This window comes from Molossus molossus, unplaced genomic scaffold (genome assembly GCF_014108415.1).
Source record: "Molossus molossus isolate mMolMol1 unplaced genomic scaffold, mMolMol1.p scaffold_m16_p_14, whole genome shotgun sequence".
NCBI lineage: Eukaryota > Metazoa > Chordata > Mammalia > Chiroptera > Molossidae > Molossus > Molossus molossus.
In genome coordinates this window covers 19,006,372-19,027,918 of record NW_023425349.1, presented here as the reverse complement: position 1 = coordinate 19,027,918, position 21,547 = coordinate 19,006,372, and the positions used below count along the sequence as shown (strand labels likewise).

The following is a 21,547-nucleotide window of genomic DNA, read 5'->3' as shown; positions in this document are numbered from 1 at the left end:
TTTATTCATGATGTTCATAAATGAGAAAATAAATATTTCTGGTGAAGTTTTTTAAACACCTTTATTGAGGTATATTGTTATATAATAAAGTGCCTGTATTTAAAGTGTACAAGTTGGTAAGTTTTGACTTATGTGTGCACCCATGAAACCATCATTTCAATCAAGATTTTGAACATATCTGTCATTCCCAAAAGTTTCCTTGTGCCCTTTCATAATTCCTTGCTTACACTTTCCCATTCACAGGCACCAATCTGCTTCCTATCACTATAGATTCGTTTGCATTTTCTAGAATATTACATATATGGAATCTTACACTATGTATTCTTTTATTGTGAGTATCGGGATATCTGGCTTCGGGATATCTGGCTTCTTTCACTCATCATAATTGTTTTAAGATTCATCATGTTTGCATGTATCAGTACTTCATTCCTTTTAATTGATGGGTAGTAGTATTCCATTGTCTAGATACAGTAAGTCCTCACTTTAAGTCATCAACAGATTCTGTAACTTGAAGTGAAATAACATATAACAAAACCAGCTTTACCATAGGCTAATTGATGCAACAAGAGTTAAGTTCCTACAGCATCTCATCAATGTTATAATGAAATGACATTGAATAAAATTATGTTACTCAAGGACCTACTGTATAGATACCACAATTTTTTTTTTATTCACTTATGGATGGACATTTGGCTTGTTCCAGTTTGGATCTAATACCAATAAAGGTGCCGCAAACATTTCTGTACACATCTTTTGTATGAACAAATGCTTTAGTTTCTCTTGAGTAAATACCTGGGAGTGAAATGGCTGGATCATATAGTAGGTGTGTGTCTAACTTTTAAGAAACAACCATATTGTTTTTCAAAACGATTATGCCATTTTACATTCCAACCAGCAGGGTATTTTTCATATAATGTTCTCGTCTCGTTTAGGTATCAGAGTAATGCTGGCTTTATAGAATGAGTTGGAAAGCGTATTCTGTGATTGGAGCATCATTACATTGATTGATAATATTGCTCACTATACCTTTTCAGGCTTAAAAAATATATATGCTTGTTTGATCAAATACTGAGAGAGAAGAGTTAAAACCTATAACTTTAATTGTAGATATGCTGTTTCTCCCTTTAGTTTTGTCATTTTTTTAAATTAACGTATTTTGAAACTTGTTTTTAGGTGCACTCACTTGGGATCATTATGTCATGATGAATTGACCCTTTTGAAATTGTATAATGTCTTTCTTTATATCTGGTAATACCCATTGTTTGAGATCTACTTTATCTGATATTAATATAACCACTACAGCTTTCTTAGGATTAGTGTGTGCATGGTATATCTCTTTTCATCCTTCTCTTTTAATCAGTATGTGTTTTCATTCTTAAAGTGCATACATATAGTTGGTTCTCATTCCTTTATCCAGTCTGGCAATCCCTGCCTTTTAAATGAAGTGTTTAATTCATTTACATTTAATATATTATTTTGATATGGTTGGATTTAAGTTTATTATCTTGTTGTATTTCTGTTTCATTTCTTCTTATTGTTCATTTTTTTGTCTTGCCTTCTTTGATATTAATCAAGAATTTTTTCCTCTGTTAGCTTTCCACCTATACTACTTTTTCTTTAGTGGTTACTCTGTAGTTTATAATGTTTATCTTTAATGTATTATGATCTATCATGAACTTATAACACATTGCATATGAGAACCTTATAACAGTATACTTCCATTTACTGCCCTCCTGTCTTTTATGCTATTCTTAAATTTTGCATAAATCTTATATCATACATATATATTATATATAGAAGTCTAAATAAGTTATAAACCCAACAGTCATTTTTTGCTTTAAACAGTCAATTATTTAGTAAAGTAATTAAGAAATGAGAAAATGCTTTTTATATTTACTCACATATGTACCATTTTCTATACTTTTCTTTATATAAATCTGAGTTTCCTCTATTATCTTTTTCCTTTATTTCCTGAAGAACTTACTTGAACATTTCTTACATTGTACGTCTGTTAGTGAAAGATTTTCTTAACTGAAGATGTGTTTTTTTTTTATCTCCACCCGAGGACATTTATTTATTTTGCAATTTTGTCTTCAGATAGAGCGGAAAGGAGAGAGGGGGTAAGAAAGAAAGAAGCATCGATGTGAGAGAGACACATTGACTAGTTGCCACCCACACAACCCCAACTGGGGCTGGGGACAAACTGCATCCGAGGTACGTACCCTGAGCAGGAACCGAACCCGGGACTCTGGTCCGCAGGCTGATGCTCTAACCGCTGAGCCAAACTGGCCAGGGCAACTGGAGATGTTTTTATTTCACCTTTTGAAGGACATCTCTGGATATGAAATCTGGATTGAGGAATTTTTTTTTAGCATGTTAAAAATTTTATTTTTTTTATCTTCTGGCTTATGTTGTTTGTGTCTGATGAGAATCAAAGATCATTCTGGTCATTATTCTATACTTAATGTATTTTTTCCTCTAGATCTAATCTTACATATTTCTCTATATTACTGGTTTTAGTAATTTGATTATGGATATCTAGTTTTCTTTGGATTTATCTTGTTTGCAGTTTATTGAGCACTTGGGTTTATAGTTTTCAACAAGGAAAATTTTCAGTTAGTATTTCTATAAATATTTTTCTTCATCCATCTTTCTCCTCCCATTGAGACTTTATTTACATGTACGTTAGATTATTTGATATTTTTACACATCAACTGAAGCTCTATTCAGTGTTTTAGCTTTGTTTTCCCTCTGTGTTTCAATTTGGATTGTTTCAAATGCTCTGTCCTCAAGTTTCCTGATCTTTTCTTCTACAATGTCTTAATTTTTTTTATTAGAAATATTCATTAAATGAATTTTTCATTTCAGCTGTCATATTTTTTATCTCTGTAATTTCCATTTGGTTCCTTTTTACATAATTTTTTCTTCATTATGTTCATGTTATCCTTTAAATCTTTGAGCATATTTATAATAGCTGCTTTAAGGTCCTTATCTGCAAATTTGATTATTCCTGTCATTTCTATATGTTTCTATTGACTGTTTTTTTCCTCTTGAGTATCATTCATGTTTTTCTGATGAATACTTTTTTATTCTGTGCTGCACATTATGGATGCAGTGTTGTTGAGTGTCTGGATTTTGTTATATTCTTTTGAAAAAAATGTTTAATTTTGTTCTGGCAGACAGTTAATACAGATTAGCCTGGTACTTTCAAAGCTTGTTTTTAAGTTGTGTTAGGCAGGTCTAAGTACAGTAGCCCCTCCTTATTTGCGGTTGCACTTTCTATCGTTTTAGATTCCACAGTCAACTCTGGTATAAAAATATTAAATGGAAGGTTCCAGAAATAACCAATTTATATGTTTTAAGTTGTGCACTGTATTGAACAGCATGATGAGGTCTCGTGCCATCATGCTCCATCCCTCCCAGAACTTGAATCATCCCTTTTTGCAGCTTATCCATGCTGTGTAACTACTACCCCATAGTAGCCATCCCAGCTCTCAGGTCAGTTGTTACAGTATCAGTGCTTGTGTTCCAAATAAGCCTCATTTTAATAATGGCCCCAAAGCCATTCACATAACTTTTATTACAGTATATTGTTATAATTGTTCTATTTTATTATTGTTGTTAATCTCTTAGGGTGCCTAATTTAAAAATTAAAATTTATTGCAAATATGTATGCATAGCCAAAAAGGTAGTATATCTAGGATTCGATACAATCCAGTTTCAGGCATCCACTGGGGGTCTTGGAATGTATCTCTCATGGATAGGGAGAACTACTGTAGACTTTATGCTAGGGTTAGAGTAATCCTTCTAGAACCAGGCTCTTCTGGGTCTCAGCTGAGTCCTCATGATATTCAGCAAGGTCCTTCTGGCAGGTAGGAACTCCAGCATCCTCTACCTTTGTGCAGCCTCTGAATCCGGACTCAGCTCGTAGCCCCCTTAGCTGTTGTCAGCCAGGCTTCGCCGAGGCTCCCTCTGCACCCATCAGTTTGGCATCCAGCCAAAGACTCTGCATATTTGTGGAGTTCTTTTATTTTTGCCTGATTCTCTCTTCTTTGTTATTCTGCCCTGCAAATTCCAGCCGTCTTAGACTCCCTGAACTCTGATCACCATCTACGAAGTTCAGGGTGACTACAGTGCTTCCTGTGGGCTTCACCTCTGTGCCATGGTCCAGAAGGTCTCTCCAGGCAGAGGGCAGGCATGGTCATGGGGCTCCCGGGAGGTCTTCTTTCATGATTCACAGTCCTGCACCTTCTTCTGTTCAAAGTCTGAAAACTGATGTTTCATGTATTTCGTCCAGCTTTACATTTGAATTCGGAGAAGGGCTAGTCCTACGACAGCTGCTGCAGCCTGGCCGGAAGTGTAAGGTGTCCGGTTCTCTTCCGAAGACAGATCCACGAGGATGGTTTCCCAAATTAGACCCTCAGGCACCCCATCTCCCACTGTAGGTAGAGGAGTCCTTGCCTCTCCCTCTACCTAGTAAAGGTTTCAGGGAGATTCCCCCACCCCCATCCCTCCTCTCTCTCAGTTGCATGGTTACTTTTTTTGAATCCATATATTCTCTGAATATTTTGCTCCAGTTAAACGTTTAGCTTTATAGAAAGGAGAGACCACTGTTCTCTTATTTTTAAACATCTCTTGTGTGTAAATAGCTCACATGTTTCTTTCAAGAGCAATCAGCCAGTCTGTCTAAAACTTTTCTTGGTGAAAGCCCAATAGGAATTCCAGCTTGATAGCATTTCATGTAAGAAAGTCAACAGACGGTGCAGACTATTGTGTGAGATGAGTTAGGAGCCTGGGAAATTCATCCTGGCTCCATCCCAGACCACTCTGTGACCCTGGAGTGGTGTGTGTCCCTCGCTGAGCCTCTGCCTCCCTGTCTGCCTTACACCCTTGGGGCCAGCGGGAGGATAACGTGTGATAGAGTCCCTGGAGGAGAAGCTGGGCAAGGTTCTAGACTCCCAGACTCTCTCAGGCTCCAGGCAGGAGCAAGAGTCTTTGCTTTCTGTGGACTGAGAAGAGGTGTCAACCCTCGAGCATGGGGGTCTGTGGCTCAAGAGGCCACTTGTCCAGCTCCAAGGGCTCTTGGGGACTGAGAGCGTGACCCTCTCAGGTACCGCCCCCGGGTGGGAGCCACCGGACGATCCAGACACGGGCTCTGAGTGTTCACATCCAGAGGTCTCCCCATCTCCACGCTTCGTGGCCGCGAAGACCCAGACGAACCAGTCGGGGAAAAAAGCTTCGGCCTCCGTGGTCCGATGCTCCACCCTCTTACACCGCACTCCTCCAGCCACCCAAACCCAGACGTTCCGCACTCCAAATTCAGGATCTCCGGCAAACAAGGCAACTGCAGGTACCAATGGCCTGTCACCCACACTTCCTCCACTCCCCCCTTCACCCACCTGCCACAGCTGCCCGGGGTCATTGTTCCCTTGCAAGAGCAAGAGGTGGGTCCCATGGTTCTCCGGGACAAATCTGGGTCCTAGCTCTGCCTCTGACTGGCCCTGTGACATGGCCAGCCACCTCACTAACCTCTGACTCTGAGTTTTCGTATCCTAAATCAGAGGCTTGTACGAGATGGTTTACAAACTTTTTTTTTTTTTAAACAGGAGAATATTTTTTCCTGAGTCATGTCCTAAGGTGTTTTTAAAAAGTGTTTTAAATTCATTGCCAACAATTGAACAGTAGAACGTTTCATGTAAGACGTGATTCCGAGCTGACGTTGACACGTCAGATCTGAGTTCCGGGCCCACTTTCCTGCAGGGCAGCAATTGGCCTGGGGCTGAGCCACAGCCGCCTCCTTTCAGAGAGCATGTGCTCTCCGGTTTGCCACAGTCCCCACCACTCCCTCCTGCCTACCCAACACAATAGCCATGTGGCAGGTGTCATTTCTCATTGTGGTCACACTGTCGTCTGTCTTACATCCAGCCCCGTTCATCCATTTATGTCACCTGCCTGGACCCCCCTTGGCATGAGTCTGCATCCCCCATCTTTCAGAACCCAGTCTAAAAACTCACTTCTACGAGGAGCTGTTCTCTTTGAAGCAGAGTGGTTGACCTGGCCTCCCTCTCCCTAGTTCTACCTGTGAAATTGCTCCATGGGCCACAGCCCAGCAGGAAGCCGATGGATGCCAGCTCCAGGGTTCTTTTGAGTCCATGCAGAGAGAAGCTCAGACTCAGAAGGATGAACAGACAGTGATAGGTTCACAGCAGCATTTCTCCTGGGAAACCAGATGCACTGTGTGCTGAGGAGCAGTTATGAGGAATCCTGATCGCACCCAGATGGAGGAGCCCTGGGCCGCCTGCCTGGATATGTGGGGTGTATGGTAGAAGGATGATGTGCTCTTCTGGGAACAGGGGCCTTCCAGTTGCTTTCCAGAGGCCCACAGCCATCCACGAATAGACACGTGATCAGTTCTGTGATCAGCAGATTGGACTGGTGGTACAGCCAAGTGACTAGTCGCGTTTGCCATTACTCTTTGGTTCAGGGGGCTGCTGTTGGGCAAGGATGTGGTTTTTCAAAATGTTTGAAGATATGCTTATTATGGTTACATGTCCCAAAAGGAGAGTAAGTCCTTAATCAACCTTGAACGTAATGGATTTTCAGGTTACTGTGTTGAGAAAAGCCGATAGCCATTGTATTTTTCTAGAAACAGACTGGTCATCATGGGCTTGGTGGTGGTAGATGTTGGCTCAGCTAAATAATGGGATCATGGTTTTCACATGCTGCTTTTTTGCTCTTGACCTTGTGGCTAGAAGGTTTTACACCCGTGGTTTCTGCAGGAAACTGCGTGGAGCGGGCTGTGTGGTCTTTCCGTGGAAGCTCTGGGACTTGCTTCTAGCTGCCTCGATGTGACCTGGAAGACGTGGGGTTGGGGGACACACCTGGGCTCACCAGAGGGCAGAGCAGAGGACACCAGGTTGCGAGCAGGAACCCCACGGTGGAGCTGGAAGTTGTCGCCGCCTTCGTCGTGCCGGAAGAGGCAGCTCTTCCGTGTGGATGTGCGGGCGTGGGACCTCACCTACGGGACAGCCCGTGGTTTGCGGCCGCGGTGCCGGCAGCAGCGGGTCAGAATTTGCTTTGTGAACTGAGTAAGAGGAGACGAATGGATAACTTCGGTTGTCCTGAGTTCTACCAATAAGTTGGATAGGCTGCACGGAGATCCTCTGCAGAGGGGTCAGCATCGCCGCTCGCTCGGGTTAAGTGGAGAAGGAAGCATCTGCCTCGAGAACGGGTCCCCTTGTTTGCCGTCTCAGGATTTGCAGCATCTTCAGCCTCAGGAACTTGTCAGACTCACTTTCCTCTGTTTTTCCCCGTAAATGGAAGTGACAGCGCGGACCTCATAGAGCGATCGGGAGGATCGAGGGAGTAAGACGTCTGATCAGTGCCTGGCACATAGTAGGTGCTCAGTAAGTGAGCATGCCCCCACCCCATCCTCGTTTACCCTAGGCAAAGAATTGAGAGGCCTTTTTTTTTGCCAGTTTACAGAAGACATCTTGAAGGAGGCAGATATGTAGCTGCAGCCCAGTCTGTAGATACATTTGGAAGAGAGGGTGGTGTATCCCGAGATGCTGCGGACGGCCCCCCGCAGGGAGGAGTCTGCATCGGGAGACACCATTGCGGTTGGGCAGTGGGGCATTGAGCAGGACCTGGGAGAGTTGCCTCTGCTTCCTTCCCCGTCACCCGATGGTCGTTGGAACCCCAACCCCCACAGCCTGAGTGTGAGTGGACTGGGTGACAGTGGCGTCTCCCAAAGTGCGTTCCTAAAACCACCGTTTTTTGAGGGATAGTAAGGAATCTGATAATTAAGAAATAGACTTTCGTGGCCAAATCCATTTGGAAGGCTGGGTTAAATACAGCAAAGTGGATTCTTTTCTGCTGAACTTCTCAGAGCCTTTGACATCCTTATGCAAATTGTTTCTCCTTAAGAAAGGGGCTGGGTCAGCTGCTCATCCCAGTGACTTGTTCCCAGAAGCCCGTCTCCTGGAGCATCCAGCACCCATGGTGCCAAGACCCATTTGGAAAAGCCGACTCACCTTCCGTCTCCAGTGCTCTGTCCCAGTACCTCCTGCAGGTCGGGGAGGGGTGGGGACTAAACTGGTATTTTCCCACCGGTTGCTCGGTTGGACGCTGTCTGTCCTCCGGGGTTTCAGCAGTGCTTGGGAGAGGGTGAGCCACTGAGGACAGTGCCACCTGTCAGCAGACGCCCAGGAAATCACTCAGGAGCTCTCCCTTCCCCCAGGTGAACTCTGACCAGGCCTCACCTGGTCTTTGGCCTCCTGGGTGTGGGGCTGCCCCGCTCTGCCTGGCACAGCTTCTTTCCCGGGCACCTCCTTGCCATCCAGGGGCCACTCGGCATGTGGAGCTGGAATTAGCTGCCTGACCCCCTGCTCTGCCAGAACCACCTCCAGAAGACAGTCTGCCATCCGCCCTGCTCCGCTGTGGGCGGAGCCAGCAGAATCTGGCACCGGGACTGGGGAGGGGCAGGTCCAAATTACTCAGCGTTACAAATGTGGCTCCTCCAGGGCCAAGGCTGGGAGACCCAGGCCCACTTGCCGTCTGCTCACTTGGCTGTAGTCTACCTGTGTGCACTTGGACAGGCCACCCACACATCCCCCCGTGCCTGGGCCTCCACGCCCTCCGGGCACGTCAGGAGGGTCTCCTGGGGCCCTGACAAGGTATCAGGCCACTCAGGTGAGCTCGAGGAGCTGGGGGTTCTGGTTTGGGATCCTGGAGCTCCCCACTGTGCCGATTCCCCCAACATCAAGCCCTGCGCAGCCCAGGAGCTGTGGCGTTCCCAGGCACCCTAGCCTCTGACCGCCCCTGGCACACCCCCTTAGACCTAATGCTGACCAGTCACCATCATTTTCTCTTGCTCTCTCCTGTCCCCACCCAGCAGAAAGCGCTTTCAGTCGGAGAGTAGAAAGCAAAGCACAAAACCACTTTGAAGAGACGAATAGCAGTTCCCAAAACTCCAGCGGTGAGTGTGCCCGGTGACAGGTGTCCTGGCAGAGGTTGCCAGTTCTGTGAGCTCCCACCGCGGTCGCAGCAGCAGGCCTCGGGCTGGGGTCTCCACGGTGCACGCTGGTGGTGGTGGGAGGAGGCAGGGAAATAGGCTGCCCGGCTGGGCAGAAGCACAGGGGCCTTTTCTTTCAGGGACATCCTTCTGGGCCTCAGGAGCCCCTCGTGGACTCTGACCCTCCGCGTCTCTTCCCCATGGAGAAAGGAACTCCCCCTTCCCCATGGCCGACACCATCTACTTATGTGGCCCTAGAGCATTGGGCCTAAAGAGACATTTCTCTGTTTTTAGGGTAAACATCATAGCCATTTTCTTTCCAGGCGAGGCTAAGGGGTTACAGCAGAGAGAGTGTGGCCTGATAGCCAGAGACCCTGAGTTCTGGCTCCACTTTGGACCAGGAACCATCCAATGGTTTCCTTTCAGCCTCCACCAGCCCAAGGTTTGCCTAAGGTGACTCGTAGTGTTTTGGCGCCCCCTGGTGGCTTCCTCCCCCCCAGGACCCGGACAGAACAGAGAGTGTCTTAGAATAGAGCAGCCAAAGGCCACTCTCCAGATGGACCTGGGTCAGCCTGGTGGGGCTGTGGGTGATCCCCAGGAGCCTGTGTATGAGAAAGGCATAGCAAGGCAGTTCACAGTGACAGCCAGGGCAGGAAGGGAGGAGAATTCTGACACTGGTTATATTCAAATAGGGCATCCACTCTCTTGCACAGTTGAAGTTTTATTCATCATAGGAGGTTTCAGCGTGTGCCCGGCATAGCCTGGGCACTGCTTGCGTATAGACAGATGATGGACACAGCTTGACCATCCATCAGGGGCTTTATGAAACAGTTGGGAGCAGAGATTTGAACGTGGAGACTTCTACGTAGGAATCTGAGCTCCGGCTTCTGTCTCCAGCCAAGGTTTGAACCTCAGCTCTACCACTGATGAGCTGGTGACTGGGGCTCACCTCTTAATTTCTCCTCCGCTGTAAAGTGGGCATAGCACCCATGTCCCCGTGCTGGTGAACATTCAGCAAGTGTCCTGCATAGATGACGTACGTACCCGCTCACATGGTGGGGTGGTTTTTTGTTTTTTTTTTCTTAAGTAAACCAAGTTATTGGATGAGTGCCCTGAGCAAGGGAGTGAGGTATGGTCTGGTAGCCCTGAGAATGTAGACACGACCCCTTATGTAGAGAGCGTGTCCACTTTTCCAAGCTGCCGCAGCCCTTTCAAAAAACGTGATCCAGCAGCATCTCCAGGAGGCAGGCCCGAAGCGATGGAGTTTTGCCCACGGCCACCCAGGAAGCATCAGGCCTGGAACCCTGGTCTCCCAGGAGTCTTTGCTCTTAGCCAGCCAGGCTGCACCCCTGCCTCCCCTTCCGCCAGAGCTGATACTCAGAACTGGGAACCGACGGTGTAAAGGGCAGCCCCCATTTATTGAGCGCTTACTATGTGCCTGGCATGTGTTCAGAACTGTGTGTGTCTTATCTGTTTTCACTTTTACCACAGCCCCAGGAGGAGGGTCAGTCAGTGTTCTCTGGCCTCTTTGGATGAAAAATCTGAGGCTCAGGAAAGTGGATTGTGCCCCAGGGCCCCAGCTTGTAAGTGGTGGAGCTGGGAGGCCAGCCTAGTGCTGCTGCCTCTTGCGTCTGAGGCTCACCTGACAACACCAGGAAACGTGGGGGGCTTTCCGGTGGGCAGAACACCTCCAAAGCACAGCCCTCGCTGTGGCTGCTCTGGTGCTCAGTGCCAAACACCCCGCACGGTACCAGGACTTAGAAGCAGCTTCCTGTCCTGCAGCGGGCAGCCGGGTGTGGACATTCCTTATTTCACTCTGGGCCCACTTTCTGAGAGTTGAGTGTGTCCCAGAGAAATGGCCCTGGCTGCCCTTGCCCTGCGGGGTGCCCCAGCCCCGCCCAGGACGTGAGCCTGGCCCAGGTGCCCCCCCCTCCCCTGAGGCCCGGCTGGCTCACTGCTTGCTAAGAATGGAAGTAACGAGTCATGTCAGAGCACCGGAGCGGAAGAGACCTAGCTAAACTGTTTCTCTTTTGCAGAAACTGCAAGTCCCCTGATTTCCAATACTTTCCCTCTCCTACAGAGTAAGTGATGGTCCCACTGGGGGGCTGGTGAGGGCGAGGCAGGGCAGGGAATGAACTCGGTGGCCTCATGCTCTCAGGGCCCCCCCCAGAGCATCTGACCTTCTCCGGGCAGACAGGGCATCTGAAGAGCAGGAGGGCCCAGCCCCAGGCGGGTGGAGGCGTTTGTACCCCCAGCCCTGGCAGGAACACAGACCCCCCACACCTGCTCACGGCAGCAGCCTCAGGACACTTCTTCCGAGCCCCCTGCAGCCATCCTCCTCCTCTCTACCCCTGGACCAGCAGCCCAGCAGGAAGGCGCTAGGGCCATTCTATCCCGAAAATGACTACTTCGCACCCCTTTTTTCTTCTTCCTCCCTCGTCTCTGCTGGGCACTGACTCGGGTTTGGAAACAGAGAGGAAAGACAGAGGCACCCTCGTCCCCGTTCCGACATGCCCGTTCCCCCTCCCGCCCGCCCTCTGTCTCTCCTCTCCCGGCCTCATCTTACTGGGCTGCTTCCTGGGTTTCTGTGGCTCCCTCCACTTCTCTCTCGTCTCCTCCCCTGCCTTCCTGTGCCCACTGCCTGTCTGGTTCACTCGTGCCTGGATGCATCCGTTCACCCAGCGCGGTGAGGCCACTGTGCTCCCACAGGCGACAGGTGGGCCGTGGAACCAGTGAGACAGTGCCCGAGAGCCCCCAGTCCCTCCTCCAGCCGTCCCCAGTGCCCAGAACAGTGCCCGGCACACAGTAAGCACTCAGTAAATAGCTGCCCGACCGCATCCGGTGGTCCCGTGTCTGCCGTCTCCCTCTCTCCATCCTCATTCCTCTCCCAGCCTCCCCTCACCAGCTAGTGCAGGGGCAGGGCAGGCTGGGCCCGGAGCCCCAGTGTGTGTTTGGGTTCCCAGGTCCAGATCTGCCCACAGCCCAGCGGGAAGGCGCCGGGGCCGTTCTGCCCCTAAAATGGCCACCTGGTTTCTCCCCGCAGAACCCTACACGTGCGGCGCCTGCGGGATCCAGTTCCAGTTCTACAACAACCTGCTGGAGCACATGCAGTCCCACGCAGGTGAGGGACCGGCCGCCCCCCGCCCCGGCCCGCCTGACGCCCCAGGTGATGGTCAGGGGCCACGGGTATGCTCTGGGCGACAGCCGGCTCAGGAGAGTGCAGAGGGCACGGAGCTGAGGAAGCTTCTGGGAGGTTGTGGCTCCCGTGTTGAGCCTAAAGGCCGAGTAGGAGCTGACCAGGAAGGAGATGTGCAGGTGGACATCAAGTGTGTGCTGAGATCGGGGTGAGCAGAGGCAGGAGGTGCTAGCGGGGGGGCCTCAGCCCAGGCCTCTGCTCCATCGAGGGGCAGAGGCGTCAGTCACCGGGGCGGGGGCTGGTTCCAGTGTGGATTTCTGTGCCCACCCCGAGGTGGGGATTGTGTGGGTCTGGTCTGGGGTGGTGGGACCGCACTCTGCACCTCTGGGACGGCCGCAGGCTGTGCCCCTGCTGCTAGTCCAGGGCCACGCTGTGCGAGTCCCTGCGGTGGGCGTCAGGCCAGCAGACTGCTGCGGACACCTGTCCTCGGCTCTGCCATCTTTCCCGCTTGGTAGCAAGTACCTCCGTTTTGGGGGCTGTGTCACAGTAGCACCCCACTTCTGTCTCATTTCTGTTTTAGTCAGGGAGACGCCATTTGCTGAGAACAGTAAGTGCCACGTTCTCCGTGGTTCACCATAAACACTTATTTCTCAGTCACATCACAGCCTACTGTAGGTGGCCTGGTGCGTGGCCTTCCACACGGTGACTCAGGGACCCAGGCTCCTTTCTTGTGTGGCCCCTGGGTCTTCGGGATCCTCTCTGTGACTGATGAGTGGGAAAGCGGCACACTTTCTTCTTTACCACGTAGATGACAAGTGGCACGTGTCACACATGCTCAGATTCCAGGGGCAGGACAGATGCCCAGAGCCTTTGCCCAGGCATCTGGGGGAGGCAGCGAGCTGTCCCTGCACCCCTCCCTCAGAGTGGTCCTGTGGAGGCGTTGGACGTGATGTCCGATGTATAGAGATCCAGTAATGGGAGCTGCCGTTATCTCTGCTGTTTTTATTATCACTGCATCTCTCTCAGGTTTACACATCTTCCATGTCACCTTGCAGCTCTAACCCACGAGCACAGAGCAGTACAGGACTGGACTCTCTTTCAGGCGAGGTCCTGTTTTGTTACGATGGGCCTCTCTTCATTCGTCCGTTCACCCATTCACTGTTCAGCGTATATTTATTGGGTATCTGCTGTGCACGAGGGGGCTAAGCCACATGGTTTTGGGGAACCTATTATTTCTAACGGACTTGTTAAAAGCAGGGCAGAGTTGCACTGTCAGCCAAGACGTGTGAGTTCCATGCTCTGGTGCGGCTGCAGGCCCTGTGACCTGGGGCAGGAAGCTTGTCCCCTCTCCGAGCCTCTAACACGGGGCCCAAACCTGCGATCTCCAGTTGCCCCCCTCGCGTGGGTCTCACACCTCCCTCGCGTGGGTCTCACACCTCCCTCTCGCCTTTGCCGTCAACCATCCTGCACCAGGGGAGGCCTTGGATGCCAGCTCGGGCTTTCAGACTTGGCCTATGAGGAATAGTGACAGCAGGTGGAAGGCTGTTCTGGGCCTGCTTCTGAGCCGCCCACAGCCAAGCTCCTTCCGCCACCTCTGAAACCCAGCCCCCCACCTGCTCCTCCACCTGCCTCTGGAAGCAGAGGCTAATTAGGGAAGAGGCCGGGCCTTGCTGGGCCAGCCCTCGGGCACTTGCGCAGAGGCCATTAAAATGCAAATCAAGGCTGCACCTTGTAGTGGCCCCACCTCCCCCAAGCACGGCAGACTTGTTTTCCAGGGAGAGCTTTGGGCCGCTTTGTTCTGGTCCAGTGCTGGCAGAGAATGCGGGAGGCAATCCAGTGCAAAGCCAGGCTGAATCCCAGCCAGGCTGAGTCGGGATTAAAGGATTGACTCCATAGAGAGAAATTAAACGTCATGATCTGCGCATTTCACAGCGCTGCTGATAAGGGGATCAGCCTCCAATAACACCAATCTCATTAAGAGGCTGCTGAATGGCACAGGGTAATTCCCACTAATAAACTTCCTCTCTGTGCTGTGAGGAAGCCTGTCTTGCTGCTGGTGCCAGGCCAGGAGCCTGTTTTGGCAGTGGTCCTACTGAAGACAGCTAGTGTTTAGTGAGCGATTAGTATGTGCCAGGTGGTTATTTCGGCAGAGCTCCCGAACAAGCCTGTTACCTGGCTGACATGATCCCATTGTGCAGGTGAGGAAACTGAGGCTCCGAGGACAGAATCACTGGTCCAGAGACGCACGGCTGCCAACGTGATGTGAAGTCCTCCTTGGCGCCAGGACTTATTCTAAGAGTTTTGCATGTACTAGTTCACTTAACCCTCAGAACAGCCCTCTGAGTTAAGTGTTCGTGTTAGCTCCACTTCACAGATAAGAACATTGAGGCACCACAGGGCTAAGTAACTTGCTCAAGGCTGTGCAGTCGTGATGTTAGGCCAGGATCCCGACCCTCTCAACAACCATCCTCTTCGGCTGGATGAACTGATAGATGAGGTGGAGAGTTTGCGGAAGCAAAGCCCCCTCAGGGGTCGTCCCTCCCTGTCCCTTTTTACAGTTACACTGTGGAGGACCACCGCCAGGAGAGGCATGGGGACTTTCCCAGGGCCCCGGCTTAGAGGCATGGGACTCCCAGGTGGCAAGCAGGTTGGCATTTGCAGTTTTAGGATTTTGGAATGGCCACACCTGATCGCTAATCTCTGAACCACTTTCTCTCTCTGGGCCTCGGTCTTGTCATCTGTAAAGTGGGCTGACCAGCACTCTCCACAGGCTGGGGTTCTGAAGATGAAGTATTCGGGCTGTGGCACGTTCTAAGATAAAACTGAGCAGCAGCCGGCGCCTCTCTCCATCCCCTGCTGGAGGCAACCACTTCCTCCCCCCTGCACTGGTCTCTCCTTGGGAGACAGCCTTTATTCCAGCTTTGCATCCAGCCCTTTACGGGGGGGTGGGGTGTGTGTGTGTGTGCGTGTGCGTGTGTGTGTTACAGGGGATAGCCACGCTGAGGAAACCTGATGTCCAGCTCAAGCTGTGAATGAAGCCTTTTACAGAGCACTTACCGAGCACCTCACCAGTGCCACGGCAGTGCCTGAGAGGTGGAGGGGAAAAATGTTTTTTTATTCAACCAGTACCAGACGTTTTCTAGTGCTAGGTGGAATAATTTTGATTCCAAGTCCTGCAGATAGTCAGAGAATGAGGGAATCACCCTGTAGCTTGCCCAGCCCACCATTATGGGAGAAATTGAGGCCCAGGGAGCAGAAGTGACTCCCTCTTGGTCACACCCACAGCCATGGCAGAGCTGAGTGCAAGCCCGGGGTTTTGAAACCCCTGTCCTCTGGTGGAGAAAGTAAACAAGAAAGGCTGCTAGTGTCCGCTTCAAAATTTGTGCTTCCCTTTTTTATTTTATTTTATTTTTTTAAATATGTTTTTATTGATTTATTTTTAGAGAGAGGAAGGGAGAAAGATAGAAACATTGATGAGAGAGAGACATCAATTGGCTGCCTCCTGCACGCCCCCTACTGGGGATCAAGCCCACAACCCGGGCATGTGCCCTGGCCCGGAATCCAACTGGGACCTCTCAGTCCATGGGAGGACGCTCAGTCCACTGGGCCACACCGGCCGGACTGGGCTTCCCTCCCTTTTTTAAAAAAAATTTGTTTATTGATTTTTTAAAGAAAGTGGAAGGGAGAGGGAGAGAGAGATAGAAACATCGATGAGAGAGAACATTGATCGGCTCCCTCTTGCATGACCCGTACTGGAGATCAGGCCCACAGCCTGGGCCTGGGCCCTGACCAGGAATCGAACAGGTGACCTCTTAGTGCATAGATCGATGCTCAACCACTGAGCCACATGGCCGGGCTGTGCTTCCCCTTTTTAAATGTAAGATCTATTCATTAAAAGAAATCGGGAAAGTGCAGAGAAATTGGGAAACGAAGAACTGACCACAATCTCACTACTCAGTTAACCAGTCTTACTCTTTTAACGGGTTTTTTCCTTCAGTCATTTTAAATTCGGCTTTATGGAGATCGCTGTGTAGAAACAAAGGTCACCCGTTCCAAGAGTGCAGTTCGATGGGTTTCCCATCCACCCAGAGCGCTCCCTCCTGGCTCTTGGCAGCCCGTGCCTGCCTTCACCCCAGCCCCGCTACCACTGGCTGCTCTCCTTCGTTACCGTTGTTCTTTACTGGAATTTTATACCAGTGGCATTATACGGGATTTAGTCTCCTGTGTCTGGCTTCTTTCACTTAGCATGCTTTTGACATTCATCCACATTCTGTGTTACTGGCCATTCCTCTTTTTATTTCGGAGTACTGTATCGTTGTTTGGATATACCACAGTTTGTTCACCCATTCACCCATTGACGGACGTTTAAATTGTCTCCAGTTTGGGGCCACTGAATACACCTGCTATGAACATTCAAGTACAAGTCCTTATGTGGACATGTGTTTTTAACTCCATGGGTATATACTTGGGTGTGGAAATACAGTTTCTCTGTGTTTAACCATCTGAGGAGTTGCCAGGCGGTTTCCTGATGTGGCTGTACCGTTTTTACATTCCCACCAGCAGTGGATGAGGGGTCTGGCTTCTCTACTGAAGTGTCTGAATGTAGCCATCCCAGTGTGCGTGAAGGTGTACTTCATTGTGCCCTTTTTCTGTATATTCCTGGTGACTGAATGGTGTGGAACATCTCTTTTTGTGCTTATCATTTGAATATCTTCCTTGGAGAATTATATTGAGATTCTTTTCTCATTTTTTAATTTTTTTTTTTTTTGTCTTATTGGATTGTGAGTGTTCTTTATATATTCTAGATACAAGACCTCTATTGATACGTGATTTGCAAGTATTTTTTCCCATTTTTGGGGGAAGCCTTTTTACTCTCTTAATACTGTCCCTTGAAGTGCAAAACCTTTTCATTCTGACGAAGTCCATTTATTTACTTTTCTTTCACTGTGTGTGTTTTTGGTGTCCCATCTAAGAAACGGTTGCTAAGCCCAGGTCACAAAAACTTGCGTTTTCTTTTAGGGTTTTATAGTTTTAGCTCTGACATTTATATCTGTATTCCATTTTTAGTTAACTTTTTTTCCTAATTTTTTATTTTTTAAATCCTCACCTGAGGACATTTTTCCATTTATTTTCAGACAGAGTGGGAGGGAGAGAGAGAAAGAGAAACTTTATATTCCTGGAATAAATCCCACTTGGTCTTGGTGTATAATCTGTTTATATATACATAGCTGGATTTGGTCTGCCGTATTTTATTAAGGATCTTTGTGTCTAGTCTTATGGGATAGTGGGCTGTAGTTTCTTTTCTTGTAATTTCTTTGATGTTAGTACCAGAAAAATACTTCCTCATAAAATGAAAGAGTGTTCCCTCTTCTGTTTTTAGGAAGAATTTATGCAGATATCCTTTAACATATGGTGGACTTTATGAGGGAAACCATCTGAATCTTTTTTCTTTTTTTTCCTGTGAGAAGTGTTTCTTTTGTTACTGTTGTTGTTTTAATCCTCACCCGAGGATATTTTTCTGTTTATCTTCAGATAGAGTGGGAGGGAGGGGGAGAGAGAGAGAAACATTGACGAGAGAGGGACACATCGACTGGTTGCCTCCCAAACAACTCCGACCAGGGCCAGCGTCGAACCACAACTGAGGTACGTGCCCTTGGCAGGGATTGAACCTGCGACTCTTTGGTCCATGGGCCGACGCTCAACTGCTGAGCCAAAGCAGCCAGGGTGAGAAGTGTTTTGATTACTAAATCAATCTTTTTTTATAGGTCTATTCAGATTTTCCATTTCTTGTATCATTTTTTGGTAGTTTATGTCTTTCTAAGAATTTGTTTTATTCAGGTTATCTAATTTGTTGGAATATTACTATTCATGCATGGTATTTCCTTTTAATCCTTTTGATTCCTGTCAAGTCAGTAAACTTAAGTTTTCTCGGATGCCCTTTATCAAGCAGAAGTTTCTTTCTCTTTCTGGTTTGCTGAGAGTTTGTGTCATGGGAGGCTATAGGAATCTCACCGCATTTTCATGTGCACTTACATCAGTGGGGGTGATTTTTCTTTTTTCTTTGTTTTTCACTTAGTATAGGGCATTATACTTACTGGTTTTCAGTTATTACCCCCAACTTGGATTTCTGGGATACATTCTACTTAGCTGTGATATGTTATTCTCTTTATATATTACTGGATTGATTTGCTAACATTTTGATAAGGATTTGATTTTTGTGTGTGTGTGTTTATGAGAGATAGTGGTCTGTCATTTCTTTTTTTGTGATTTTTTTCCCCTCTAGTTTTGGATCAGGGTTATGCCAGCCTCATAAAATGACTTTCTGCTAAATTTGCTGTAAAGACCAAGAACAGCATACTTTGAGGCAGTGAGTGTGAGGTGCTTTAGGCCACTTGGGGTGTAATCGGCACCCCTCCCCCGTCTCAGAGTGAGAACGCTGTGGCTGTGTGTGGGAGCGGGGCCTCCCAGCCGGACCTGGGCACGCCATTCCGTTTCCGGTGCTACTCCATGCTGGGCTGGGCTCCGCGCTTTGCCTGCGGTATCTAGTGATTGTGTCCTGTCTGTGCGATTGTCTCCATTCTTCCAAATGAAAATGAGGGTTTGCAAACCTACAGTAGTGTGAAGAGGAGCCAGGATTGGACCACCCACCATGCTCTAGTTCTCGTCGGTCTGTCTACAGGCCTTTTGGGTACTTTCGGGTAACTCGGTGTCCCTTTGGCCCGCAGCGGACAACGAGAACAACATCGCCTCCAGCCAGTCCCGGTCGCCGCCCGCTGTTGTGGAGGAGAAGTGGAAGCCGCAGGCCCAGAGGAACAGTGCCAACAACAGTAGGTCTCTTCCGGGCCCGAGCCCAGGGTGCTCCCCTCTGCCCCATGCCCACCCCCTGTGCCCCCGTGATGACGAAGACCACGCACCACAGCTTCCAGAGCACTTTCACACCTAAACCTCACGGGATCAGCAAAGGAGGCCGGGGCAGAGGAACTGATCCACTTGTGGTCAGAGCACAAAATAGTGACAGAATCAGAACCGGACTCCACTCGCACAATTTCTGTCCGTTGCTCTTTCTTGACATTGTGACCTCTTATATTTTATTCCCTAGAGATTCCTTAACGGGAGGCCATTGCTATAGTGAGGAAGGGGTTAGACGAGTTGGCTACAAACGTCTGCGTGAATGGGGCGTGTAGCATGTATGTTGCACACATACCACTGTGTGCTGTCCCCACGCCTGTGGCGGGCGTTACTAATCCATCAGTCATAGACTGTTATTCTCATGAAACGCATAGCACTTGTGTGCAAGATGAAATCTGTTCATAGTTCCTAATACTAGATGCTTGGAGTGATAGGCTGCTGCCAGATCAAGGAGCCTCCCAGGCCAGGATTAATCACCTCTCTCCTTGTGTCCCCTGCCAGCCACGACCAGTGGTTTGACATCCAACAGCGTGATCCCCGAGAAGGAGCGGCAGAACATCGCAGAGCGGCTGCTGCGGGTCATGTGCGCTGACCTGGGCGCCCTGAGCGTGGTGAGCGGGAAGGAGTTCCTGAAACTGGCCCAGACGCTGGTGGACAGTGGAGCCCGCTATGGAGCCTTCTCGGTCACTGAGATCCTGGGCAACTTCAACACACTGGCCCTGAAGCACCTGCCGCGCATGTATAACCAGGTGAAGGTGAAGGTGACCTGTGCCTTGGGCAGCAATGCCTGCCTGGGCATCGGCGTCACTTGTCACTCGCAGAGCGTCGGCCCCGACTCCTGCTACATCCTCACTGCCTACCAGGCCGAGGGCAACCACATCAAGAGCTATGTGCTGGGTGTGAAAGGAGCGGACATCCGTGACAGCGGCGACCTGGTGCACCACTGGGTGCAGAACGTGTTGTCAGAGTTCGTGATGTCGGAGATCAGGACAGTGTACGTGACGGACTGCCGGGTGAGCGCGTCCGCCTTCTCCAAGGCCGGCATGTGCCTCCGCTGCTCAGCCTGTGCCTTGAACTCAGTGGTGCAGAGCGTGCTGAGCAAGCGGACGCTGCAGGCCCGCAGCATGCACGAGGTCATCGAGCTGCTCAACGTGTGCGAGGACCTGGCGGGCTCCACCGGCCTGGCCAAGGAGACTTTCGGGTCGCTGGAGGAGACCTCGCCGCCGCCCTGCTGGAACTCGGTCACGGACTCGCTGCTGCTGGTGCACGAGCGCTACGAGCAGATCTGTGAGTTCTACAGCCGGGCCAAGAAGATGAACCTCATCCAGAGCCTCAACAAGCACCTGCTCAGCAACCTGGCAGCCATCCTGACGCCAGTGAAGCAGGCGGTCATCGAGCTGAGCAACGAGAGCCAGCCCACCCTGCAGCTGGTGCTGCCCACCTATGTCAGGCTGGAGAAGCTGTTCACGGCCAAGGCCAACGACGCGGGCACCGTCAGCAAGCTGTGCCACCTCTTCCTGGAAGCCCTCAAGGAGAACTTCAAGGTGCACCCGGCGCATAAAGTAGCCATGATCCTGGATCCTCAGCAGAAGCTGCGGCCCGTCCCGCCCTATCAGCATGAGGAAATCATCGGCAAGGTGTGTGAGCTCATCAACGAGGTTAAGGAGTCCTGGACCGAGGAGGCTGACTTCGAGCCCGCTGCCAAGAAGCCCCGCTCCGCCACCGGCGAGAACCCCGCAGCTCAGGAAGACGATCGGCTGGGGAAGAACGAAGTGTATGATTATCTGCAGGAGCCCCTCTTCCAGGCCACCCCTGATCTCTTCCAGTACTGGTCATGCGTCACCCAAAAGCACACGAAACTCGCCAAGCTCGCCTTCTGGCTCCTCGCGGTTCCGGCCGTGGGGGCCAGGAGTGGGTGTGTAAATATGTGTGAGCAGGCCCTTCTCATCAAAAGGAGGCGGCTGCTCAGTCCAGAAGATATGAACAAACTCATGTTCCTGAAATCCAACATGCTTTAAGACTTCTGCTTCCGGACAAAAGACAAGAAAAACAGAACGGTAGAAAAAATACACAACACTGTCGCAAACAAAGCAAAGGAATTTAAGTTCTAAACACTGTGGACCTCATTATAAATGCCCCCTGGAAACTTAAGTGCTTTTTTCAGTGTGTGTGTGCATGCGTGTGCACACCTGCACCTGTGCGGATGTGTCTGAGCACACGTGCCGTGGATGCGGGCGTGGGGCTCTTTGCTCACCGGCGTGGCCACAGAAGCTTCGCGCACGCGTGCACACACATACTACCCTGGTGCATGTACACGCCTGCTCGTGGGCGCGTGTGCATTAAACTGGGTGTGTCAGGAAAGCTGAGTGTTGGAGAAAGAGGGAAAACGCTTCACCTCCTTTTCTCAGTAAGGGGCTTTTAAGACTTCGTTTTCAGGTGTGCAGATTGGTCGAACGCCGACGTTGCAAAGTGTTCAGGCAGCTGAGATC

At 49.8% G+C, this 21,547-nt stretch overlaps 1 protein-coding gene across 2 annotated transcripts in view; it reads left to right on the top strand.

Moving 5' to 3' along the window:
• Positions 1–21,209, top strand: part of ZNF618 (zinc finger protein 618) — a 163,000-nt gene extending 141,791 nt beyond the window's left edge. The window contains exons 12-17 of one of the 2 annotated variants that reach the window (XM_036261080.1): positions 5,111–5,350; positions 8,897–8,977; positions 11,050–11,094; positions 12,057–12,134; positions 18,875–18,976; positions 19,560–21,209. In XM_036261080.1, the coding sequence (XP_036116973.1) occupies positions 5,111–5,350; positions 8,897–8,977; positions 11,050–11,094; positions 12,057–12,134; positions 18,875–18,976; positions 19,560–21,076 (2,063 nt within the window). In that variant the 3' untranslated portion in view covers positions 21,077–21,209. The remainder of the gene's footprint in view (positions 1–5,110; positions 5,351–8,896; positions 8,978–11,049; positions 11,095–12,056; positions 12,135–18,874; positions 18,977–19,559) is intronic. The other variant, XM_036261081.1, reaches the window with a different exon arrangement.
• Positions 21,210–21,547: the final 338 nt, after the last annotated feature.